The sequence below is a fragment of the Pan troglodytes genome, chromosome 4, assembly GCF_028858775.2.
Source record: "Pan troglodytes isolate AG18354 chromosome 4, NHGRI_mPanTro3-v2.0_pri, whole genome shotgun sequence".
NCBI classification, from domain to species: domain Eukaryota; kingdom Metazoa; phylum Chordata; class Mammalia; order Primates; family Hominidae; genus Pan; species Pan troglodytes.
The window spans coordinates 173,619,223-173,642,482 of NC_072402.2; the positions used below are offsets into that span (position 1 = coordinate 173,619,223).

Here is a 23,260-nt window from a genome sequence, read left to right on the forward strand (position 1 = left end):
TTAAAGACAAGCAAAATCATGGAGGTGAAGTAATTTGGCTAAAGTCTCCCTGTTAGCAATGGCAGGAAAGGATCTGAACCCAGGTATATCCGTCTCTTACCTACTCACCCAGCCACACTACCAGCCAGTCCAAACTGAAACCACTCAGAACCAGACACCCCTCCCTCCCTCTTCCCTCCAGCGCCATCTCCTACTGCCCCTGACCATCTTCACGTCCAGGACACTGACGGCCACACCTTGGCTTGGCTCCAAGCTGCAGCAACGCCCCCCCACCTGTCCCCTGTCCTGCACTCACCTCTGCTCTACCCAAAGCCTGCATTGAGGCCACCCCCTCCCCATACGACCCTTTCCCAGCAGCCTCAGTTAACAGGAGCTTTGCCCCCCTCCTCCTTCACCCACTGCTGTGCAGTCTGAGTTGTGCTCCACTTGTTCACACACACACACTTATCCATCATGCGCCCAAACTGACTGCAAACGGAAAGCAGATCTCGTATTTCTCCTCTGAACCTCCCACTGCGCCTGGGGTGTGATGGATCCATATCCTCCCTTCACAGCACTCACTCTGGAATGATGAACGTTGCTCGCTTGGTGGCGGCACTGGAGCTGAGAAGGATGACAGACCAGTGACAGGTCTCCATGCTCTCGCTAGGAGCTCCTCCACCTCAAGCAAGGGGAAGGCTTATTAAGCACCTCCCTTGTGCCAGGTGCTGTGCTAGACACTGTACAGGCTGTATCTTGTTTAATCTTCCTAACGACCCAAGGAGAAGGGGATTCACTGTCTCCACTTAATGGATGAGCAAAGTGGGTTCAGATAAACCACTGCTGGAGCCAGCTTCAAATCTGCTTCTGCCCAAGTTATGAAGCCAGTGTTACTTCCACTGCACCACCGCGTCAGAGAGAGAAAAGAATGCAACGCCTCACCTACATCTAGGTGTCTCTGAGTCCGCAACACACTCTATTCAACCTCTACTCTCTTCCTGAAGAGAGGAATTACCTTTTACATCTGTCTATGGGCTTTTTTCCTTCCAAAGCAGGAAGACAGTTCATGGTCCTTTGTGTAACTAAAACCCTTAGGGAGTAGAATACCTCTTTCAAACAGGAAAGGGCTCAAGGACATTTCTACCCCATTCCTGGCCACTCTAAACTGAGCCAACCCACACATCACATCGCACCCCAACCAGATTCTCTCTGTCTTCCCTCCCCCAGCCCCTACACCCCCCACCCCTGCAAGACCTCCTAGGAGCCTGCTCTGGGCTTAGCCCCTTCCTTGGATCCACCTGCCTCTGGCCAGGACTCCCTGCACCAGCCTCCCATCCCCACACAGGACCCTCTCCCAGGACTCCAGCTGCTCAGCCTCCCACCCACACAGGTTAAGGTGTGGGGAACAACATGGCACATACACTTCACAAGCTTCCCATGTGGTATGGCTCATCCTACTCTGGATCTCACGCCATCCAAATACCAGGATCTCAGCAAAAGAGATGATACTACAAACTTCACTACCTATCAGTCTGACTTGTCATTCCAGCCAACACAACAGTGGGTCATTGGTATGTGGATACTGCAGTCTGTTTGGGCACATGATGAGTAAGTGTGTGTGCGAACAAGTGCAGCAAATCCTAGACTCTCCCTGCCAACTAAAATCTAGCTCGTAGCTGACCTCCCCACTCACTCCTGACTTGCTGATGTGTGTAGTAGCAACTGCAGAAAATGCCTCGACAGACCAAATAATAAATGGCCAGCTGTGACTCTGAATGGCATCCTTCCAGCTCTGCAGAACTAGAAAATGCACTCAAACCAAAGGGGCCCCGGGTCTGAGACACATGTCATTTCCCCAGGATGGGCCCACCTTTGAACTCCTCCAGTACTTCAAAGCCAAGGCACAGAGATGGTGTCATCAAGACCTTGACAGTCTGCAAAAACTCACACACACTGGGACTCTTTGCTCATGGATGTGTGTTTTCCTGTTGCTACAAGTGTCCCACCAGTTAAATGCAAAGTTTCCTCTTGTTTAAGTGACAGGTCGTGTGGATCACTAATTTACATAAACCCAGAGGAGAAAAAAATCCACAAGGATGGAAGAGGGAATCAATCAGATATTAAGATGTAGCCCAAACCCTCAGCATCTGGTACCAGTTCTAGAGGGAATATATAAACATGGCAGAAACCACAGGAATGACAGATGGTTGCAAAAACAAGAAATAATGCATCAAAATTTACTCACAGTGACACGAACAACACTCAACTTCTGCCGCTAAGGTGGCAAGTTGGTTTGCAACTGAAAAGACCCTTCATCAGGGAAGGTGAGAAACGCTACTGCAAACACTACTGTGCACACTACTGCACCTGCTCAACACATCACTCACTAATATGGGCCAACAGTTGACTTCTCATGGCCATGGTTTATTCATCTGTGAGGCGGGAATGGCAATACTTGCAGAAACAGAGTAGCCCATTGCAAGTAAAGGCACATGGGCCTTTAAACAAACCTAGATCTGAATACAGTCACTTGATGAGTAACACTGAGTTACTTAAACTCCCTGAGGTAGTAAAATGGTGACAACACCCACCTCAGAAGGCTGCTGCAAACACTGAGTAACAGCTGATAAAAGTGTTCCTTACAGTAGCAGGCATGTAGTGAATGCCCAGTAACTACAAATGTCTATTAAGACTTGTTGAGTGTTTATAATACCCCCCAACATGGTGCTGTGCACCTTGCCTAACTTATCTTGCCATACTTGGTTTGTCTACCCTTCATGTATGAAGATAAACATGTTTTTATACATAAACATGGACACGAGAAAACTTCTGGAAGGATATACATCAAAATTCTAATAGCAGTTACCTCTTGGTGCTAGGAATGTAATTTTTCTTTTTGCTTATCTTTTTCCAAAATTTTCTACCAACACTATTTCTATATGCCTCAATATTTGCTTTAACACCAAAGAAAATTACAATATAATGAAAAACTACTGCTCTTAGGTAACAACCCCCCCAAACATAAGCCCTTTTTTTAAGAGGGAAGAACTAATAAAGCTTTGCTTTCCATGAGGAACCAATAAGTGTTTTTCTTTTCAATAAGAAAGCTAACTGACTTACTCCCCTCTTCACTTTGCCACCAGGAAGCTCAGAGCCAAAATTTTAGTTCGGTCATTCAATTAGCTTTGTCCCTATATTTCAGAGGCTTCTTTGTTGGGACATTAAATGACAGAATTACAACATTTAAATTCTCTTTCTGAAATTAAAAAAAAAAAAATACAAAACTGCAACTCAAGGACATAATAATTTTAAAAGTCTTAGAAGTTCCATAATAACAAAAGTCAGTTTATTAAATGCTCAATTCTCAAAATTATATATATATTTTTTTAATTATTTAAAAAAACTTCCATGCCCTTCCATTCCCCTCCCTCCAAACTAGGTATTGTCCAAGTTGTATCAAATGCCACAAAGTCTACCATGCACCCGAAGCAGAGAAGACAGGAGGTCCAGAGGACAAGGTATGCTGGGGTCACTACTCGCACTGCAGAGTCCACACGAGTTAACTCATGCTGGGGGCAAAGAATGGAAAGAGCTAATACACAGACAAAGCAAAAGAACGAAATGCGCAGCCTGACCAGAGACGTTCACAATTTATACCAACTTACAAATATTTAGGGTGCCCACCAACTCAGAGAGAACAGACCAAACTAACCACATGAAGGAAGACCTCTGCCGGGGCCTCCTCTCCCTACAACCTCCTCTCAAGAATCATTAGGAAGCCCAAACAGCTTCACAGTTCCGGCTTCCCGGCTGCTGTCATATTTGCCGTCTTTGTCATCACAGGCAAATGCCAGCAGAGGCCTTTTGGGGTGCCACGCCACTGTGAAGGTCGGAGACTCACACTGTACCTCCCATAGTTTGTCCCCTATAGAAAACAATAGAGAGAAACCAATCAATACGTTCAAAACGAAGGATACATTCATTAAGTACTTACCTGTATTAACTGGTTTAATCCACCTACTAATCCCATGAGATAGATACAACTATTACCTCATTTTACAGAGAACCCCCAGGCACAGAGAGCCCACAAGCCAGCGGAGGACAGAGCAGGTTCTGAGCACAGGTGGGTTAACTCAAGAGCAGGTCACTGAGCAGGAAAGTGTCTCCGCGTCACAGGGACATGCAGTTACATGAAGGATCTGCATGGCTGGATGCTGGACAATGTTCACCACAACGTGACTAACAGGGGCATTCTTTACATAGTGGAATTTCAAGTTCTTTACTTTTCTCTTCGAAGTTTTCTATACAGTTTTAATCCTTTTACGAAGAGTGTCACAGATTTCCGAAAACAATAAAGCAACATTAAAAAACAAATCTGAGGAAATTCTTTTGTAAAATGAATACTCTCCTCCCATTTTTCTATTTCCAGCTTCTGTTGTTTTTAAAGCAAAAACTTCATAATTCCTCAAATTTTAAAAAATATTTTTTCAAGTTCATATACAGGCAAAAGATAAACAGAAATACATCACAACATTTAAAACAGGTGGTATTTAGAGAGTGGGACCCCAAGTGATGCTTTTTTCTTCCTTCTACTCTGTAGTTTAAAGTTTAAATAAATCAAAATATTTTTCTAAATCACTTGCCTCAGACCTGCCTGTTTATTTCTTAACTCTTTGCTTCCTCACCACCTGGCAGTGACAGTCAAAACAGAAACACACTTGTCTAAAGGAGACAAATTCATTCATGATCATGCTGGTGAAGTAGTCACATGCAGAGATGAGATCACAAGAGAAGTCCTGACTGCCAAAGGTGAAACACGGTAGATTCTCATGAAGTTACCTGTCTCCACTTCAGCAATGTCAATAAAATGATCTTCCGATGCTGACGCCAGCATTTTCCCATCATGGCTGAAACTGAGGGTTCTTACAGGCCAATCCAGCCTATGATACAGAGTGGACAGAAGAGACAAGAGAATTACCAAGTAAGAGGAGGGAACAATGTCACTCACAATGAAATAAAATTAATGTACCCAACAAGGGAAATGCTGATAGAGTCACTTACCTGGAAAAGCACCGAACACACACTAACTCATCCACATCCCAGAGGCTGACCAAAGCATCTGCACTTCCTGTGGCAAAGTACTTCCCCATGGGGTCAAACTTGATACAGATGCAGTTGGAAGGATGGGCGTTGATGGACTGCACAGGCTTCAGTTCTGGGTAGCTGAGAAAAAAGACAGACAGCGATCAAACTGCAGAAGAGGACTGTGGTGCTAAAACAATAATAGGAGACGATGAAGAAGAAAAGCAAAGATAATAGACCACCACCAAGAACTGTCATTCAAGATAACATTCCTGAAATAAAAAAAGATTTTGAACTACATTATTTAAAAAGCACAACACATACCTGAGACTACAGAACCAAGGTTACCAACATCGAGACAGAGACTAGCAAAATTAGTGGACTTTAAAGAAAAAGAAAATTAGATTATTGGGCTTTCTGACAGCAACACTTAATGCCAAAAGAAAATGGAGTACCATATTTAAGAAAGATACACAAGCGAGAAAATGAGCCAAGGATTTTTAGATCCAGCAAAACTGAATTTCAAATATAATGATACAAACAATAAGCACAATAACGTTTTATAAAATCTGTAAGTTTTAGAAGTACGTAAATAAGTTGTAACAAAAACTCCAGGAATAATGTTCCCATGAACGCTTCCCGAGGAATCTTAACTAGAGAATGAGCTTCAATTAAAAAAATGACTAGAGACTCATAAGGACTGGTGCTGAACACTGAATATACAGTTTCTTGCAAAAACTATACACGGTTTAAAGAGAGGGTATAATATGTAACATATGCACATGCTTACAACATACAGTACTATTTTTTTAATGGGGAAGAACGGAAAGAGCATATGCAAAAACCAAAAACATTTTTTGTTTCAAGTCATCACATTGGTGGTAGCGGCAGTAATATTGTTGTTCTGAGACATCTATATGTTTACCATGGGAGACAGGTAATAAGTAACCATCGGATATTCTAATTCTATGATCCCCTGTGCCCTTGAGAACCAGAATACTCAATTTGGGAGGAAAGAAATATATTTGTAATATAGAAGAGGTTTAGTAAAATCCCTGGAGTCCTCAATTTTGATTGCAAGTTATCAATGTGAATTCATAAGGTATTTTATCTTTAAATATATATATATATACACACACACACATGTAATTCCTAGGCCAACCCAGCGGTAATGAACATTCCTAACTTCAGTATCATTTCTCAGTAAAAGAATGTAAGGCTCCTTTTTTTTTTGAGGTGGAATCTCACTCAGTCACCCAGGATGCTGGAGTGCAGTGGTGCAATCTAAACTTACTACAACCTCCGCCTCCCGGGTTCAAGCGATTCTCCTGCCTCAGTCTCCCAAGCAGCTGGGAATATACACCTGCGTCACCACGCCCAGCTAATTTTTGTATTTTGAGTAGAGACGGGGTTTCTCTATGATTGCCAGGTCTCAAGTGATCCACTCGCCTCGGCCTCCCAAAGTGCCAAAGGGCTGGGATTACAGGCGTGAGCCACCGCACCCAGCCAGAATGTTAAGGCTTCTTGGAGAATTTTCTGATTAAAGGTCTGGGGCAAGAAATGCACAAGATGAACTTGGCATCTTATCAAACCAGAGAGCAAAAAAACAGAAGACGATGGGATTATGTCAAAAAAGGTCTCAGGAACCAACTTGAAGAGGTTCTTATTGGCCAAAGATGGGATAATTTGAGCTTCAACAGGCGTAACAATTACAAGAGATGGAAACACACCAACTATGTTTAAAAACATCAGCCCATAATGATTCTTTAAAAAAAAAACACCTAACTGCTCATCTTTGGAGGTAGCAGGAAACAAAATCATTATCTGACAAACAGAATCAAAATTTTATCCCGCCTTCCCTACATGAACTACACTACTGGGTAACCAAATGGCAGATGAGAAGCAGCATCTCTTTACACAACAGTCCAACACATAAACAGCATATGGAATCAGCAAAAGCCAAACTGGGAGAATCTCCACAGGTTAACAGTCTGGTTTTTCAACAGCTACGTTTTTGGAAGTTTCTTTTGAGTAATTTAAGAGATACAAAAGACATACCAATTTTTTTTTTTTTTTAATGAGCAAAACTAGGGTATCTAGGGGCTGCACATGTGGTAGATAAACTATGAAGAAACACTATAAAAGTCAGGATAGTGTTTGCTTTTGTGGAAGGAAGTTGTAATTAGGACAAAACACCTGGATGGACTTCTGGGATGGCTGGAAAGAAGTACTTCTCAACTTGGGCGGGGTTGCACAAGAGTTAAGCCTATAAGAGTTCATTAAGCTATACATTTATTTTATGTGGTTTTCAATATCTGTGTTTTATAATAAAAAGGGTTTTCTTAAAAAGTTATAGACTCCCCATTGCCTACAAAATAAAACCCAAGACACTAAGCATAAAATAAAGGCCTTTTATAATCTGGTCCCAAATTAGACTTCATCTTCCCATTATCATGCCCTCTCTTATTTCCCTTATCTGCCACCACTCCCCCAACAACCCTGACCTAACCACTCTCCAAATAAGTCACGCTCACTCACACCTGCTTTGTCAGTTATGTGGTTCCCTTTTACTTATTCTTAAAATTCTGCTCATCTTTCAAGATCAAGCTCACAAGCTCCCTCCTTCAACCCCCCATATAGTATGTATGTTCTTTCCGTGGAATTTCACAGCAAACTCCTGGCCTCCCACTCACAGAACCTATCTCACTTGGTCTTGCATTGTTCACCTGGGATAGTGGAAGGCTAGAATTGAACAGACCTGAATTTCAGCTCCACAGTTTCATTCATTTACAGAACAAATATTTACTAAGATCCTACTATGTGGAGCAGGTACAGGACTAGACATTAGGGATTCAACACTAAACAAGGCAAACACCATCCCTACCATCAAGGAATTCACAGTCTAACAGGAGACACAGGCAAATAAACATGCAATTACAATATAGAAAGAAAAGTGCTTCCTACAGAAAGTATATAAAATAAGCCTCTAACCTACCTCTAACCTTGGGGTAGCGGGGGAGCTTCCCTGAAGGGAAAGTGATATTTCAGTTGAAACTTTAAGAGTACGAATTAGCCAGAGGTCGGGCTAATCACCTGAGGTCGGGAGTTGGAGACCAGCCTGACCAACATGGAGAAACCCTAAACTACAAAAAATACAAAATTAGCCGGGTGTGGTGGCACATGCCTGTAATCCCAGCTACTTGGGAGGCTGAGGCAGGAGAATCGCTTGAACCCTGGAGGCAGAGGACTCAGTAAAATATAAAGTATATAAAATATACAGCTCAAATGTACTTAAGACAGGTTAGGATTCTCTCTTACTATTTGTGTTTTAAGCTCCTTCAGGATAGGCTCACATCTAATTCATCTCCATATCTGACACAGCACCCAGCACAAAGACATGACAGTCCCCTAAGCTAGACCCCCTCACCTGAGGATGTTGATACAACCATTGCCATTTGTCAGGAAGAACATATTATTGTCATTGTTCCAGGAGATTTCGTTGACCTCGAACTTGAACTGCTCTTCTGCTTTGGAACGGTGTGTCTTGGCATCAATAAAGGTCACCACATCATCCTTGTTGCCTACAGCAATGGTCTGCCCATCAGGACTCCAGCAGATATTAATGTTCTCCCCTGGGAACCCAGACATAATCAGCAAGATAATCTGTTTGCTCATAATCCTCCACAAGTTTATTGCGCTATCCTAGAAAGAAGACCAGAGCTTTCTTCCGGGCTTACTCATTAAAGTCCTAGACGATGGAAGGGAGCTACCACTTATGATTCAACAATAAGTCCAGAACTTTCATCTACACATTTCCCCATTTGGTCTTCACAATACTCCTCTAACATACACTTTATTATCTCCATTTATAAAATCTATAAGATTTTATAGATGAAGGAAATAGGAGATAAGACGACAAGCCAAAGTGTAAAGCTATGAAGTCACAGAGCCAAGATTTTTTTTTTTTTTTGAGACAGAGTCTTACTCTGTTTGTTGCCCAGGCTGGAGTGCAGTGGCGTGATCTTGGCTCACTGCAAGCTCCACCTCCTGGGTTCACGCCATTCTCTCGCCTCAGCCTCCCGAGTAGCTGGGACTACAGGCACCTGCCACCACACCAGGCTAATTTTTTTGTATTTTTAGTAGAGACGGGGTTTCACCGTGTTAGCCAGGATGGTCTCAATCTCCTGACCTCGTGATCTGCCCGCCTCGGCCTCCCAAAGTGCTGGGATTACAGGCGTGAGCCACCGCGCCCGGCCGAGCCAAGACTTTAAACCCAGATTTGACCCCAAAGCCCCCTTTTCTCTTACACCAGCATTTCTCAACTCCAGCCATTCACATGCCAACATCACAATTTTTGTCCTATCCATTAAACACTATACTTTTCTTTATTCAAGATTTTTCTTAAAATTGATTCAAAAAAGTTTACTTAAATAAATTTAGCAGCCAGCTGTGGAGGCTCAAGCCTGTAATTCCAGCACTTTGGGAGGCCAAGGTAGGCAGCACTTGAGTCCAGGAGTTCAAGATCAGCCTGGGCAATATGGCAAAACCCGTCTCTACAAAAAATTAGCCAGGCATGGTGGCATGTGCCTGTAGTCCCAGCTACTCAGGAGGTTGAGGTGGGAGGATGGCTTGAGCCCAGGTGGAGGCTGCAGGGAGCCAATATTGTGCCACTGTACTCCATCCTGGGTAACAGGGCAAGACCCTGTCTCAAAAATAAAAATAAAATAAATTTAGCTTCAACTGAATAATAAATTCTATGTGCTAGTTCTTCTAGTAGACATTAAGATATTTGCAAAACTGGTTTTTAATGTTCACCCACGCATCACCTGAATCACTCATGGATCAGCAGCTGTATACTTGGGGAAAAACCACACCATTCCGCCTCCAGAGATAAGTCTTGTCAACAAAGTCCAGTGGCCCACACTGAACACATCAATTAAAAATCTCACCAACTTTTTCCATTCTAAAATGCATATTTTCTCACATTTTAGTATCTATACTGTATCTTAAAATGTATCAGAAAGCATTTCAAAATTTTGGGTGTATCACAGTTATTTACTAACTTTCTTTCCTAATGGAACATCTTACGATCAATGAAAACTCAGAGTCCCATACAATACCGGCCTCAATACTTACAACAGAGCCTATAAATGTACTGCACAACTTTCTCCCAGATCACCAAGACCATCCAAGTTTCAACCATTCTAACTCATCAGAATTTTCCAAATTCTCCATGCCTTTGCACATGCTGTTCCCTCCTGGAAATGCCCCATTCCCCACCCACAGCACCCTGACCACTCAATTCCTATGGCTACCCTAAAAGTTTGCTCAAATTTGGTGAGGCCTTCCCTGGCTCCCCTAGGCAGACTTTTGTTTTCATTTCTATTCTGGGTATCCACCTTGCAGACCTCTCCATTATAAAATGAACCATATCTTGCTATGTTATTTGTAAATATATGTCTTCCCCCCGCAGGGGAGGTCCTTGGAGCTGGAAACGCTTATTCAGCTCAGGATGTCTCATACACAGCTGAGTGCCAGGCACAGAAAAGATATTCGGAAAATGGTTGTTGAATGAATCCAAACAGCTTATCTTCCTATTGCCCTCTCTCTGAATAGTCACCTTTAGTGTTCACAGTGGCAATGCATTTTGTAGTCCTCACATCCCAGATGCGAATGGTTTTATCTCCGGATGCCGTAACAAATAGGTCAGGATTACTTGGATGCCAACAAAGCTGGTCCACACTATCCCCATGTCCCCGGTAATTGTTTTCTTTGACCTGAAAGAACAGAATCCAGATGTGACTTCACATAGATGTAACTGCCTCCGCATATAACTTTATAAGCTTATTCAAACCAAAGTATGCTGGGACCAGTAAAGATCTGGGTAATTCAGAATCCAGTTCTTCCAAGCCCTTTCTCCCTTCTCTTCTCCGCAGTCCTTCTGAACTGTTTTTCTCAGCTTCCACACCTATGCCCTTACTTTTGTGCCCTCCCTGGCCTTCTCCTCCCTCCTGGTTTTCCACCCTTACTCTACCACCAACGTTCCTAACCCGGCCGCTCATTCCCACGGGACGCCCTATGACTTTCAAATGGGCCCTCCTCACCACCACCACCACCACCACCACCACAGCCCCTAGCCACTTCTTACCAGCACAGGATTCGACTCCAAACGAGTAAGGCTCCCATCGCAGCCCCGTCCCATCCACCCTCTCCTCACCTTCACCCGCCATCGCCAACCTCCTTACTTCCACACTCTTCACACGCCCCCAATCTTCCTCTCCTCACCCCTCACGACCCCGTCACCCCCACACTCCACCTTCTCCCTACTCCCTCCTCATCTCCACACTCCCCCTTTCCCCTTCCCTCAAACCCACTCTCCTTTCACCCCCGCGGCTCCGTTCGCCCCCATTCGCTCTCCCACTACCGCACCTCACCTCACCACGGCCCCTCTCCCTAGCCTGAGCCGAGCCCCGGCAGCTCACCAACCGGTCCTTCTCCAGCAAGAAGACGCTGGCCGTCTTGTCGAAGGACCCCGAGGCTAGGCGACGCCCGTCGCAACTCCAGGCCACCGAGTGCACCTTGGCGCTGTGCGCCAGGAACTCGCGCGTCTTGCTGTGGCCCCGGAACAGCTCCTGCATCCCAAGCACGTAGCGCGACGGGCCGCTGCTCACTGAGCACCACGGGGCCATCGAGCCGGGGCCGCTCTGGCCCAACGCCGAGGGCCCCATGGCTGCAGCGGGGACCGCCATGCCGAGCTCCCAGCTTCCAACTCACAACACTGCAGCAGCCTCCACGGTGCAGTCAGTCCTGGCGCCGCTGCCGCACGCATGCGCCCGGAAGAGCGACGGCCCCTCTGCGCAGGCGCGCTGTACCCCGCCCCGGAAGGGACTACAAATCCCGGTATGCAGCGCGTGCCCGCGTCTGCTTACTTAGTAATATTTGCTTCTTTTAACTCCAAATATGCTTCACACTTAACGATTCCGAGTTTTTTTAGTGTTCTTATTTCTCCCTTACCTATTCTTTGGTAGATATATGTGTATTCCTGTTTAATCGAATAAAAGAACCAACACTAACCTTCTAAACAGTTAACTCATCACCTTTCTTCTGGGGTTGTTCCCTAATCCCTAGTCCCCTCCCTTAAGAGCAGAAAGCCCTGGGCTTTTTGCTGGAGAAGGACCAGCTGGTGAGCTTGTCCCATGAAAAGGGCTAGCGGGTGTGGAGTGAGGGAAGAGGTGTTAAGAAAGGGTCTGGAGGTTTTTTTTTTTTTTTTAAATAAAAATGGATTTTTTGTTTTTAAAAGGTAATGGCAGAGGCGTGTGAACCAGAGCAACTCTATCTTAAATAGGAACTGGGTAAAATGAGGCTTAAGCCTACTGGGCTGCATTCCCAGACTGTTAAGGCATTCTAATCACAGGATGAAATAGGAGGTCAGCACAAAATACAGGTCATAAAGACCTTGATGATAAAACAGGTTGCAGTAAAGGAACCGGCCAAAACCCACCAAAACCAAAATGGAGATGAGAGTGACCTCTGGTCATCCTCACTGCTACACTCCCACCAGTGCCAGGACAGTTTGTAAATGCCATGGCAACGTCAGGAAGTTACCCTATACGGTCTAAAAAAGGGAGGCATGAATAATCCACCACTTGTTTAGCATATCATCAGGAAAAACCATAAAAATGCGCAACCAGCGGCCCTCGGGGCTGCTCTGTCTATGGAGTGGCCATTCTTTTATTCCCTTTACTTTCTTAATAAACTTGCTTTCACTTTGCACTGCGGACTTGCCCTGAATTCTTTCCTGAGTGAGATCCAAGAACCCACTCCTGGGGTCTGGATTGGGACCCTTTTCCTGTAACAGTATTACATGCACATGATTGTAAATATAAAAATAAAAGATATAGAGTGAAAAGTAAATGTCCACCTGCGTATCCACCCCACCTCTCATATCTCCCTTAAACCAGTGACTTCTTGCTGGAGAAAAAAGGGGTGGTGAGCTGCCAGCGCCAGTCAAGGCCCTGGAGAAGAGCTGAGGGGGGAAGGTTTTGGTGGTGAGTAGTAGTGGTAAATGTGTTTAAAAACCCAATTTTTAAAAGGCAGCACGTGCACTTGGTAACAAATGTAAAAAGTATAAAAGGGAATAGATTGAAAAGCTTCCCTCCATCCTGTGTCCCCAAACTTCTCTTCTGAAAAAGTTAAATTTCTTGTGTGGCCTTCCAGAGACAGTGTAAGTAAGCACCTGGGCAAGGTAGATAGGTGTGTGCATAACCTCCCCCAACCCACTGCCAAAAAGGTAGCATTCCTTACACAACTTGCTTTCTATGGTAAATATGTATAGGAAATCATTTCTTGTCAGAAAATGCAGACGTCTCATTCTTCTCAATGGTGGCAGTCTTTATATGAATATATAATAGTTTATTCAACTGATCCCTTCATGAATTTGCTTTTAGAACAATATTGCAGCGAATATCCCTATACAACCTTCATTGTGCACATCTGCACTTTTTTATTTGGATATATATTGCCAAAACACCTATGAAGAGGTTTAATAATTTATACTTCCACCAGCAACATAAGAAAGTGTCAGAAGGTCCTAGGTACTAAATGAGTACACATATAAAGCATATGGCTCTCAGAAGGACCGTAGGAAATAAGGTCCCTATCTTTCCCCAATCTTTTCCCTACCCCGTTGCAACCAGAAATTCTTGGAAACTACAAAGCTTTTCAGACTCCAAGAATACCAGTGAAGTCTCTAAAATCTTGGAGTAGGAAACTATTTGGTGTCTAGTTTTCTTCCTTACCCCTCTTTTTCAGGAATCTTCTTCATATATATATATTTTTTAGATATTTTTCCTACATTTTCCCTGTTTTTTTTTGTTTTTTTGTTTTTTTGTTTTTTTGTTTTTGCTGCATACACTGAGGATTTACAAGTCCCTGTCCAAGATACAAAAACTGAAGTAGAAAGAGGTAAAATGTCCTGGTCCAGGTCACATGACTATCATGTGACACAGCAAAGGTTAGAACTCAGATGTTACTGACTCTAAAATCTACACTCTGATTCTCAGTATCTGAAATCATGTAAATGTGATTCTTTGTATTTCTGCATTCATTTTGTATTTTTGTATGTAATGTATATTTTTTATTTTTTAATTTTTTTTTTGAGATGAAGTTTTGCTCCTATTGCCCAGGCTGGAGTGCAGTACGATCTTGGCTCACTGCAACTTCCGCCTCCCAGGTTCAACCAAGTCTTCTGCCTCACTCTCCCGAGTAGCTGGGATTACAGGCACCGCCACCATGCCTGGCTAATTTTTTGTATTTTTGGTTGAGATGGGGTTTCGCTATGCTGGCCAGGCTGGTCTCGAACTCCTGATGTCAGGTGATCCACCCGTCTCGGCCTCCCAAAGTGCTGGGATTACAGGCATGAGCCACCGCGCCCGGCCTGTAATGTATGTTTTTTACTTAATTTCCCCTTGTGTTCCTTTTCTATATTCTGTACACATGGATGTTAGAAACTCAGTTGTGATAAGTATATCCAACTGCTCTTGCCTGAGACAGAAACTGGTATAACATTTCAAGTTGGACTAGCACACATCTGGGGGCAATGTTGAGACTGAAGTCAGAGTCTCTCAAAGGGGAGATAAAATTGAGGGGAACAGAGAGTCATGGGCCATTTTTTAAAACTTTTTATTTGGAAAAATTCAAATTTACAGAAAAGTTGCAAGAATACTAAAAAGCACTGCTATTCCTGTGACACAGATTCACCGAGTTGCAGCATTTTGTTCCACTTGTTTTCTTTTTTTAGCTTTATTTTTATTTATTTATTTTTTTGAGACACAGTCTTACTCTGTTACCCAGGCTGGAGTGCAGTGGCGCGATCTTGGCTCACTGCAACCTCCGCTTCCCAGGTTCAAGCGATTCTCATGTCTCAGCCACCTGAGTAGCTGGGATTACAGGCGTGCACCCCCACACCTGCTAATTTTTTGTATGTTTTGTAGAGATGGAGTTTCTCCATGTTGACCAGGCTGGTCTCAAACTCCTGGCCTCACCCACCTTGGCCTCCCAAAGTGCTGAGATTACAGGCCTGAGTCACTGCGCCCAGCCTCCATTTGCTTTCTCTACATATATCTACGTTACTACTCTTTTGTCTAAACATTTGGCAATTGTGCATTAGTCCGTTCTCACATTGCTATAGGGAACTACCCGAGACTGGGTAACTTATAAAGAAAAGAGGTTTAATTGGGCCAGGCGCGGTGGCTCACACCTGTAATTCCAGCACTTTGGGAGGTCAAGGCGGGTGGATCACGAGGTCAGGAGTTCAAGACCAGCCTGGCCAAGATGGTGAAACCTCGTCTCTACTTAAAATATAATAAAATTAGCCGGGCGTGGTGGCGGGCGCCTGTAGTCCCAGCTACTCGGAAGGCTGAGGCAGGAGAATGGCGTGAACCCGGGAGGCGGAGCTTGCAGTGAGCCTAGATCACACCACTGCACTCTAGCCTGGGCTACAGAGCAAGAAGCTGTCTCAAAAAAAAAAAAAAAAGAGGTTTAACTGGCTCGTGGTTCCATAGGCTGTACAGGAAGCATGGCTGGGCAGGTCTCAGGAAACAGAGAGACAGGGAGGTGCCACATACTTTTAAACAGCCAGATGTCATAAGAACTCAGTCACTGTAACAAGAACAGCAAGGGGGAAATTCGCTCCGATGATCCAATCACCTCTCACCAGGCCCCTCCTCCAACACTGGGGTTTACAATTGGAAATTTTCTCAGGGACACAAATCCAAGACATATCACATTGTAAGCTGCATACATCTTACCCTTTACCCCTAAATATTTCAGTATTTCCTAAGAAATAGGATGTTCTGTTTCCTACCCCCAGTATAGTTATCGATGTTGGTAAATTGAACAGAAACATGGAATTTTATTTAATCTACTGTCTGTATTTTATTTGTGTCAATTTAGCCAGAAATGTTCTTTATAGCATTCTTTTCTTTCAGTACATGTTCCAGTCTAGAACCTCATACTATATTTAGTTATTATATGTCCTTAGTCTCCTTGAATCTATAAAAGTTCCCCAGCATTTCTGTGCCTATTATGACATCAACATTTTTGAAGAATGCAGTTGATGGACCATTTTTACAGTTCCTTCTCTCACCTAGAAATTCTCTCTTAGGAGCTGATCAAACTCAAACTAAGAATTTTTTTACACATGTGAGTCTTGGGGACTTCAGGGTCATTCAAGGCAGAATCAGGCCATAAATAGTAATGCCAGAGATGACAGGATGTGTAGAGGTACAGGGGAAAAATCTTACAGTGAAAGAAGAGTAGGGGAGTCTTGAAGTATAAGTCCTTTGGGGGTCAGAGGACTTTAGAGAAGCTGAAGTTGTAAAAGAAAACAGACTTGTCACCTCTGGCAAAGCCTCAACATATGGGTATGTATCCATCAGGGTTCAGCCAGAGAAGCAGAACAACTGGAAGATAATTAGAATTATCAGGTAAGTGAAGAACTCAAACTAAAGAAAGGATAGAGTTTCATTTCAGCAGCTTAAAATTTTATATCACAAAGCTGATAACGTTACAACTTAATTATATACCAGACTAATATTCAGAACTAAAGCAGATATATATATGTTCTGCTTTAGTCATATATATGTGATTTTAAAATATAAATATATATTCATATATTTAAATGTTTATATGATAAAATACCTAGATATAAACTTATACAAAATATATTGAAAAATTTTACCAAAAATTACTAATTTTAAGAATTATTTAAGCTGGTGTGGTGGCTCACACCTGTAATCCCAGCACCTTGGAGGCTGAGGCGGGTAGACCACCTGATGTAAGGAGTTTGAGACCAGCCTGGCCAACATGGTGAAACCCTGTCTCTACTAAAAATACAAAAATTAGCTGGGCGTGGTGGTGCGCAACTGTAGTCCCAGCTACTCAGGAGGCTGAGGCAAGAGAATCGAATGAATCCAGGAGATGGAGGTTGCAGTGAGTCAAGATCATGCCACTGCACTCCAGGTTGGAGGACAGAACAAGACTCTGTCTTGACAACAACAACAATAAGAATTATTGAGAGGCCAATAGGAGTTTTGGTGAAAAAACTACAAAGCGAAAAATTAGGAAACCATTTATAGAGGAAATATCCATAGATGTAATTCAAAACAAACAAAAAATATTGCTCTACAGAATTCCTACTGCTTCCTTAAGTGTTTGGATATGCAAAACAGAGGCCTCACCGATTCTCCATATAAAGATGGGTTTAAGTGTTTAGATTGGGTATGGTCATGGGAGAGTTGAGTTGCTCTGTATGAAAATGAAAAGAATAGGCCGGGCATGGTGGCTCATGCCTGTAATCCCAGCATTTTGGGAGGCTGAGGCAGGCAGATCACCTGAGATCAGGAGTTCGAGACCAGCCTGGCCAACATAGTGAAACCCCATCTCTGCTAAAAATACAAAAATTAGCCAGGCGTGGTGGTACATGCATATAGTTCCAGCTACTAGGAGGCTGAGGCAGGAGAATTGCTTGAACCCGAAAGGCGGAGGTTGCAGTAAGCCAAGATCGTGCCACTGCACTCCAGCCTGGGTGACAGAGTGAGACTCCATTTCAAAAAATAAAAAATTACATGAAAATGAAAAAAACAATTTAAAATATTTGGGGGAATACCAAGACAGAGCAGCACAAACCAGCAGAGTGGAGCACTGCATAGGTAGGAAGGGGAGATTTTAGGTCCCTTAGGACAGGTGGCTGTTTTTTCAAACACCTTCTTAAAATCACAAGGCACACAAAGAAACAGGAAAATATGGCCTGATCAAAGTCAACAAAATAAATCTCCAAAAACCAACTCTAAAGAAACACAGGTTTCAGGCTTACTAAACAAAGACTTTAAAACAATGGTCTTTATTAAATATACCCAATAAGACACTGAATTAAAGGAAGCAGGAAAACAATACATGAACAAAATAGGATATCAGCAAAGAGACAAATTATTTTTAAAAAGAACCATACAGACATCCTAGAGTTGAAAAATAAGCTAACTGAATTGGAAAATTAACTAGAGGCATTCAAAATCAGAATTGAATGGGCAGAAGACTCAGTGAACTTGAAGAAACATCATTTGAAATTATCAAGTCTGAGAAGCAAAAAGAAAAAAACAATGAAGAAAAGTGAACAGAGCCTAGGGAGCATATGGAACAACATCAAGTGGACCAAATTATAAGCTATTGGAATTCCAGAAAGAAAAGAGAGAGACAGAGAGAAACACAGAGGGAAAAAAATAGACTTTTTTTCTTTTTTAAATTAAGATGGAGTCTCACACTGTCATCCAGACTGGAGTGCAGTGGCGTGATCTCGGCTCACTGCAACTTCCACCTCCCAGGTTCAAGCAATTCTCATGTCTCAGCCTCCCAAGCAGCTGGGACTATGGGTGCGTGCCACCACATCCAGCTAAGTTTTATTTTTGTATTTTTTAGTAGAGAAGGGGTTTTGCCATGTTGGCCAGGTTGGTCTCGAACTCTTGACCTCAGGTGATCCACCTGCCTTGGCCTCCCAAAGTGTGGGATTACAGGCATGAGCCACCACTCCTAGCCTAAAAATAGACACTAAGTAAAAATAAAACTGTTACAAGAAACAGGAGAATATTATATAATGGTGAAAGGGTCAATTCACCAAGAAGATATAACAATTAAAAACATTTATGCAATAAATATTAGAGTCTAAATATACATAGCAAACATTGACAGAATTGAAGACAGAAATAGACAACTTGAAAAAATAGTAGGAGACTTCAGTACTATCCTTTCAATAACAGATAGAACAACTAGACAGAAGATCAATAAGGAAATACAAGAACTTGAACAACACTATAGATGAAATGGCCCTAACAGACATAAACATCACAATCCACCTAACAATAGAATATATTTTTTTTAAAGTGCATTATGAAACATTCTCCAGGATAGAGGATGTGTTAGGCCACAAAACAAGTCTTAATGAATTTTAAAAGATTAAAATCATACAAAATATTGTTTCCAATCACAATGGAAAGAAACCAACAGCAAAAGTTGTGCTGAAAAATCCACAAATACATGAAAATTAAACAACACATTCCTTAATCCCAGATACTCAGGAGGCTGAAGTGGAAGGATCACTTGAGCCCAGGCATTTGAGGCTGCAGTGAGCTTTGATCATGCCACTGCACTCCAACTTGGATGATGGAGCAAGAGCTCATCTCTAAAGAAAACAAAAGAGAGAACAAAACAATACACTCTTTTGACATGGGTCAAAAGAAAAAAATCACAAGGGAAATTAGAAAATATCTTCAGACAAATGAAAATAAAAACAAATGTACCAAAATGTGTGGGATGCAGCAAACATAGTACTAAAAAGGAAATTTACAGCTGTAATTGCTTGCATACCAAATAAGAACCCAAATCAACAATGTAACTTTACACCTTAAGGAACTAGAAAAATAACAAATGAAACTGAAACCTCGCAGAGGAAAAGAAATAATGAAGATTTGAGCAGAGATCAACAAAATAGAGAATAGAAAACAACTTTTAAAATTAAAAAACAAGAGTTGGTTCTTCCATAAGATCAGCAAAACCTCCAACTGACTAAGAAAATAAGAGAGAAGTCTCAAATAACTAAAATCAGAAATGAAAGGAGACATTGCTGCTGCTTTTACAGAAATAAAAAGGATCATAAGCTAGTAATGTGAATACCTATATGATGAAAAATTAGATAACTGGATGAAATGAATAAAATCCTAGAAATACACAATCTACCAAGAGTGAATCTGGAGAAACAGAAAACTGGAATAGACCACAATTAATAAGGAGATTGAATCTATAGCCAAAAACCTTTCAACAGCAACCAAAAAAAAAAAAAAAAAACCCTAGAACAAGATGGTTTCACTAGTAAGTTCTACCAAACATTTATAGAAAAATTAACAGCAATCCTCCTAAACTGTTAAAAAGACTGAAGAGAGGACACCCCCCACTTATTCTATAAGGCCAGCATTACCCTAATATAAAAGCCAAACAAATACACTACAAGAAAAGAAAACCACACAGACCAGTATCCCTGGTAAACACTGAAGTGAAAATCCTTAACAAAATACTAGCCAACAGAATTCAACAATGCTTTAAAATTACTACATACCACGACCAAGTGGGATTTATTTCTGGAATGCAAGAATGATTTAACATACAGAACACAATGAATGCGGCCAGGTGCAGTGGCTCATGCCTGTAATCCCAACGCTTTGGGAGGCCAAGGTGGGCGGATCGCCTGAGGTCAGGAGTTTGAGACCAGCCTGGCCAACATGGTGAAACCCTGTCTCTACTAAAAACGCAAAAATTAGCCGGGAGTGATGGCGGGCACCTGTAATCCCAGCTACTCGAGAGGCTGAGGCAGGAGAATCTGAATCCAGGAGATGAAGGTTGCAGTGAACTGAGATCGCACCAGTGCACTCCAGCCTGAGTCACAGAGTGAGACTCTCATCTCAAAAAAAAAAAAATGCATATCTCCACATAAATAGAATTAAACACAAAACCACATGATCATCTCAATTGATTCAGAAAGAACGTTTGACAAAATTCAACATATTTTCATGATAAAAAGTACCCAGCAAACTAGAAATAAAAGAGAACTACCTCAATATAATAAAGGCCATATATGTAAAGCCTACAGCTAACATGTTAAATGGTTAAAGACCAAAAGCTCTAGGATCACAAACAAGAATAAAGATGCCTGCTTTTGCCACTTCTGTTCAACATAGTACTGGAAGTCCTAACTGGAGCAAGCAGGTAAGAAAAAGAAATAAAAAGCATCTAAATTGGAAAAAAAAAACATAAAATTATCTCTCTTCTCATATTACACATTTAATGTAGGAAACCCTGAAGAGTCCACTAAAAAACAAACAAACAAACAAACAAAAACTGTTAGAACAATCACTAATCATTAGGAAAATGCAAATCAGTCCACGCATGGTGGCTCATACCTACAGTCTCAGTACTTTGGGAGGCCAAGGTGAGAGGATGGCTTGAGCCCAGGAGTTCAAGACCAGCCTGGGCAACAGGGTAAAACCTGGTCTCTACCAAAAATACAAAAATTAGCTGGGTGGGGTGGTGCGTGCCTGAAGTCCAGCTACTCAGGAGGCTGAGGTAGGAAAAGCACCTGAGCCTGGGAAGTCAAGGCTGCGGTGAGCTATGTTTGTGCCACTGCACTCCAGCCTGGGCAACGAGAGAGAGACCCTGTCTCAAAAAAAAAAAAAGCAAAAATTAAAATTGAAATGATAATGAGATGCTACTTCATACCCATTATGATGGCTACTATTTAAAAAATAAACAGAAAATAAAAAGTGTTGGCAAGGGTATATAGAAATTGAAACCATTGTGCACTATTGGTGGGAATGGAAAATGGTGAAGTCACATTGGAAAACAGTATGGCAGTTTCCCAAAAAGTTAAAAATAGAATTACCATATGATAAAGCAATTCTGTTTTGGGGTATAGACCCAAAAAGAATTGAAAAGCAGGGTCTCAAGGAGATCGCCATATGCCCATGTTCACAGCAGCATTATTCACAATAGGGAAAAGATGGAAGAAATCCAAGTGTTCAGTGACAGATGAATGGGTAAACAAGATGTGATAAATACATATAATAGAATATTATTCAGCTTTAAAAAGAAAGTCTGACACATGCTACAACATGAGTTTGAACTTTGAACACATTTTGCAAAGTGAAATAAGCCAGTTACAAAAACAGAAATGCTGTATAATTTCACTTATATGAGATTTCTAGAATAGTCTAATTCATAATAACAGAAAGTAGAATAGTGGTTGCCAGAGGCTGAGGGAAGGGGAGAATTCCAGGGAGTTACTGTTTAATGGGTATTGAGTTTGAGTTCAGCAAGATAAACAGTGTTCTGGAGACAGATGGTGGTGATGGTTGCAGAACAATGTGAATGTACTTTGTAAACCAAAAATATAATTCTAACCACCTCCTGCCCCACCATCTGAATGGACTTCTCTTGGCAAGAGCATTCCAAGGCTAACCGGGGGGACTGGTTCTGACCATAATGGGGGGCGGGGAGCAGACATGTCTCATTATGCCCTCTTCCCTTTCAAAATTACTGAATAGAACAGACTCTTGAAGTCTGATGAAAAACATTTACAATCTGTTCTCTCTGAAGCCTGGTACCTGGAACCTTCATCTGCATGATAAAACTTTGGTCTCCACAACTCCTAATCATCACAACCCAGACATTCCTTTCTACTGATTCCAGGTCTTTAGATAATAACATAACTCTTTCAACCAATTGCCAAATAGAAATTTTTTTAATCTACCTGTAACCTGGAAGCGCCCCCTCCTTAAAGTTGTCTGGCCTTTCCAGACTGAACCAATGTACATTTTACATGTACTTTATTGATATCTCATGTCTCCCTAAAATGTATAAAACTAGGCCATGCCCCAACCACCTTGGGCACATTATTAATAGAGACAGGAGGCAGAGAAATCATAGTCAGATAGGGTGGGTCCCTGGTGAAACCCCACCTTCAAGCCCAAAACAGCCTGAAACTCACAGAGCAGAGTGAGACCTTCTATTCCTGTTTGCCTGCTCTCTCCCAATTGGATCTTTCTGAATAATGCCTTTTAACCAAACAAATGTTGCTTTTTCCTGTACTACCTACAGCCTGTGCCACCCCCATCATGTGTCTCTAAAGACCCCAGACTCAGTCAGTAGAGGGGAGATGGCCTGACTTTGGGGAGGAGACAGCCTGACTTCAGGGAAGAAATGGCCTGACTTCGCGACAAAGACCTCCTGACTTCAGGGGAAGACAACGAGGGGCCCTTCCCATCCCCTCTCCAACTCCCCTCTCTGCTGAGAGCTGTTTTCATCACTCAATAAAATTCTCTGCCCCCACCATCCTTCAATCGGCAAGTGTGACCTCATTCTTCTTGGACGCTGGATAGGAGCTCAGGCCCCACCAAGTGTGGGTACCCAGAAAGGTTGTCACACTGGCCCTTTGCCCTCGCTGGCAGAGTGCAGCCACCCCACGCAACAGGGCCAGGGGCCGACTGAGCCGCTAACAATCTGTGGTCCATCAGGCTGTGGGCAGCAGAACTAAAAGAGCTAATTAGCACATGAACACAGCCTCTGGGGCTTCAGGGTCACAGGCACCCTTGTCTGGGTG

At 42.5% G+C, this 23,260-nt stretch overlaps 1 protein-coding gene and 1 long non-coding RNA gene across 3 annotated transcripts in view; one reads left to right on the forward strand and one right to left on the reverse strand.

Moving 5' to 3' along the window:
• Positions 1 to 12,462, reverse strand: part of THOC3 (THO complex subunit 3) — a 52,610-nt gene extending 40,148 nt beyond the window's left edge. Inside the window, exons 1-6 of one of the 2 annotated variants that reach the window (XM_001157149.6) lie at positions 11,544 to 12,462; positions 10,682 to 10,838; positions 8,489 to 8,693; positions 5,041 to 5,202; positions 4,819 to 4,919; positions 3,304 to 3,904 (exon numbers count right to left, since the gene is read on the reverse strand). In XM_001157149.6, the coding sequence (XP_001157149.1) occupies positions 3,741 to 3,904; positions 4,819 to 4,919; positions 5,041 to 5,202; positions 8,489 to 8,693; positions 10,682 to 10,838; positions 11,544 to 11,810 (1,056 nt within the window). In that variant the 5' untranslated portion in view covers positions 11,811 to 12,462 and the 3' untranslated portion in view covers positions 3,304 to 3,740. Of the gene's footprint in view, positions 1 to 3,303; positions 3,905 to 4,818; positions 4,920 to 5,040; positions 5,203 to 8,488; positions 8,694 to 10,681; positions 10,839 to 11,543 lie in introns of those variants that run through there. The other variant, XM_054684788.2, reaches the window with a different exon arrangement.
• A 3,183-nt stretch (positions 12,463 to 15,645) lies between these two features.
• Positions 15,646 to 22,994, forward strand: LOC129144146 (uncharacterized). Its single transcript, XR_008548325.2, has 2 exons — positions 15,646 to 16,547; positions 22,759 to 22,994. It is a non-coding gene; the product is annotated as an uncharacterized LOC129144146 (long non-coding RNA).
• Positions 22,995 to 23,260: the final 266 nt, after the last annotated feature.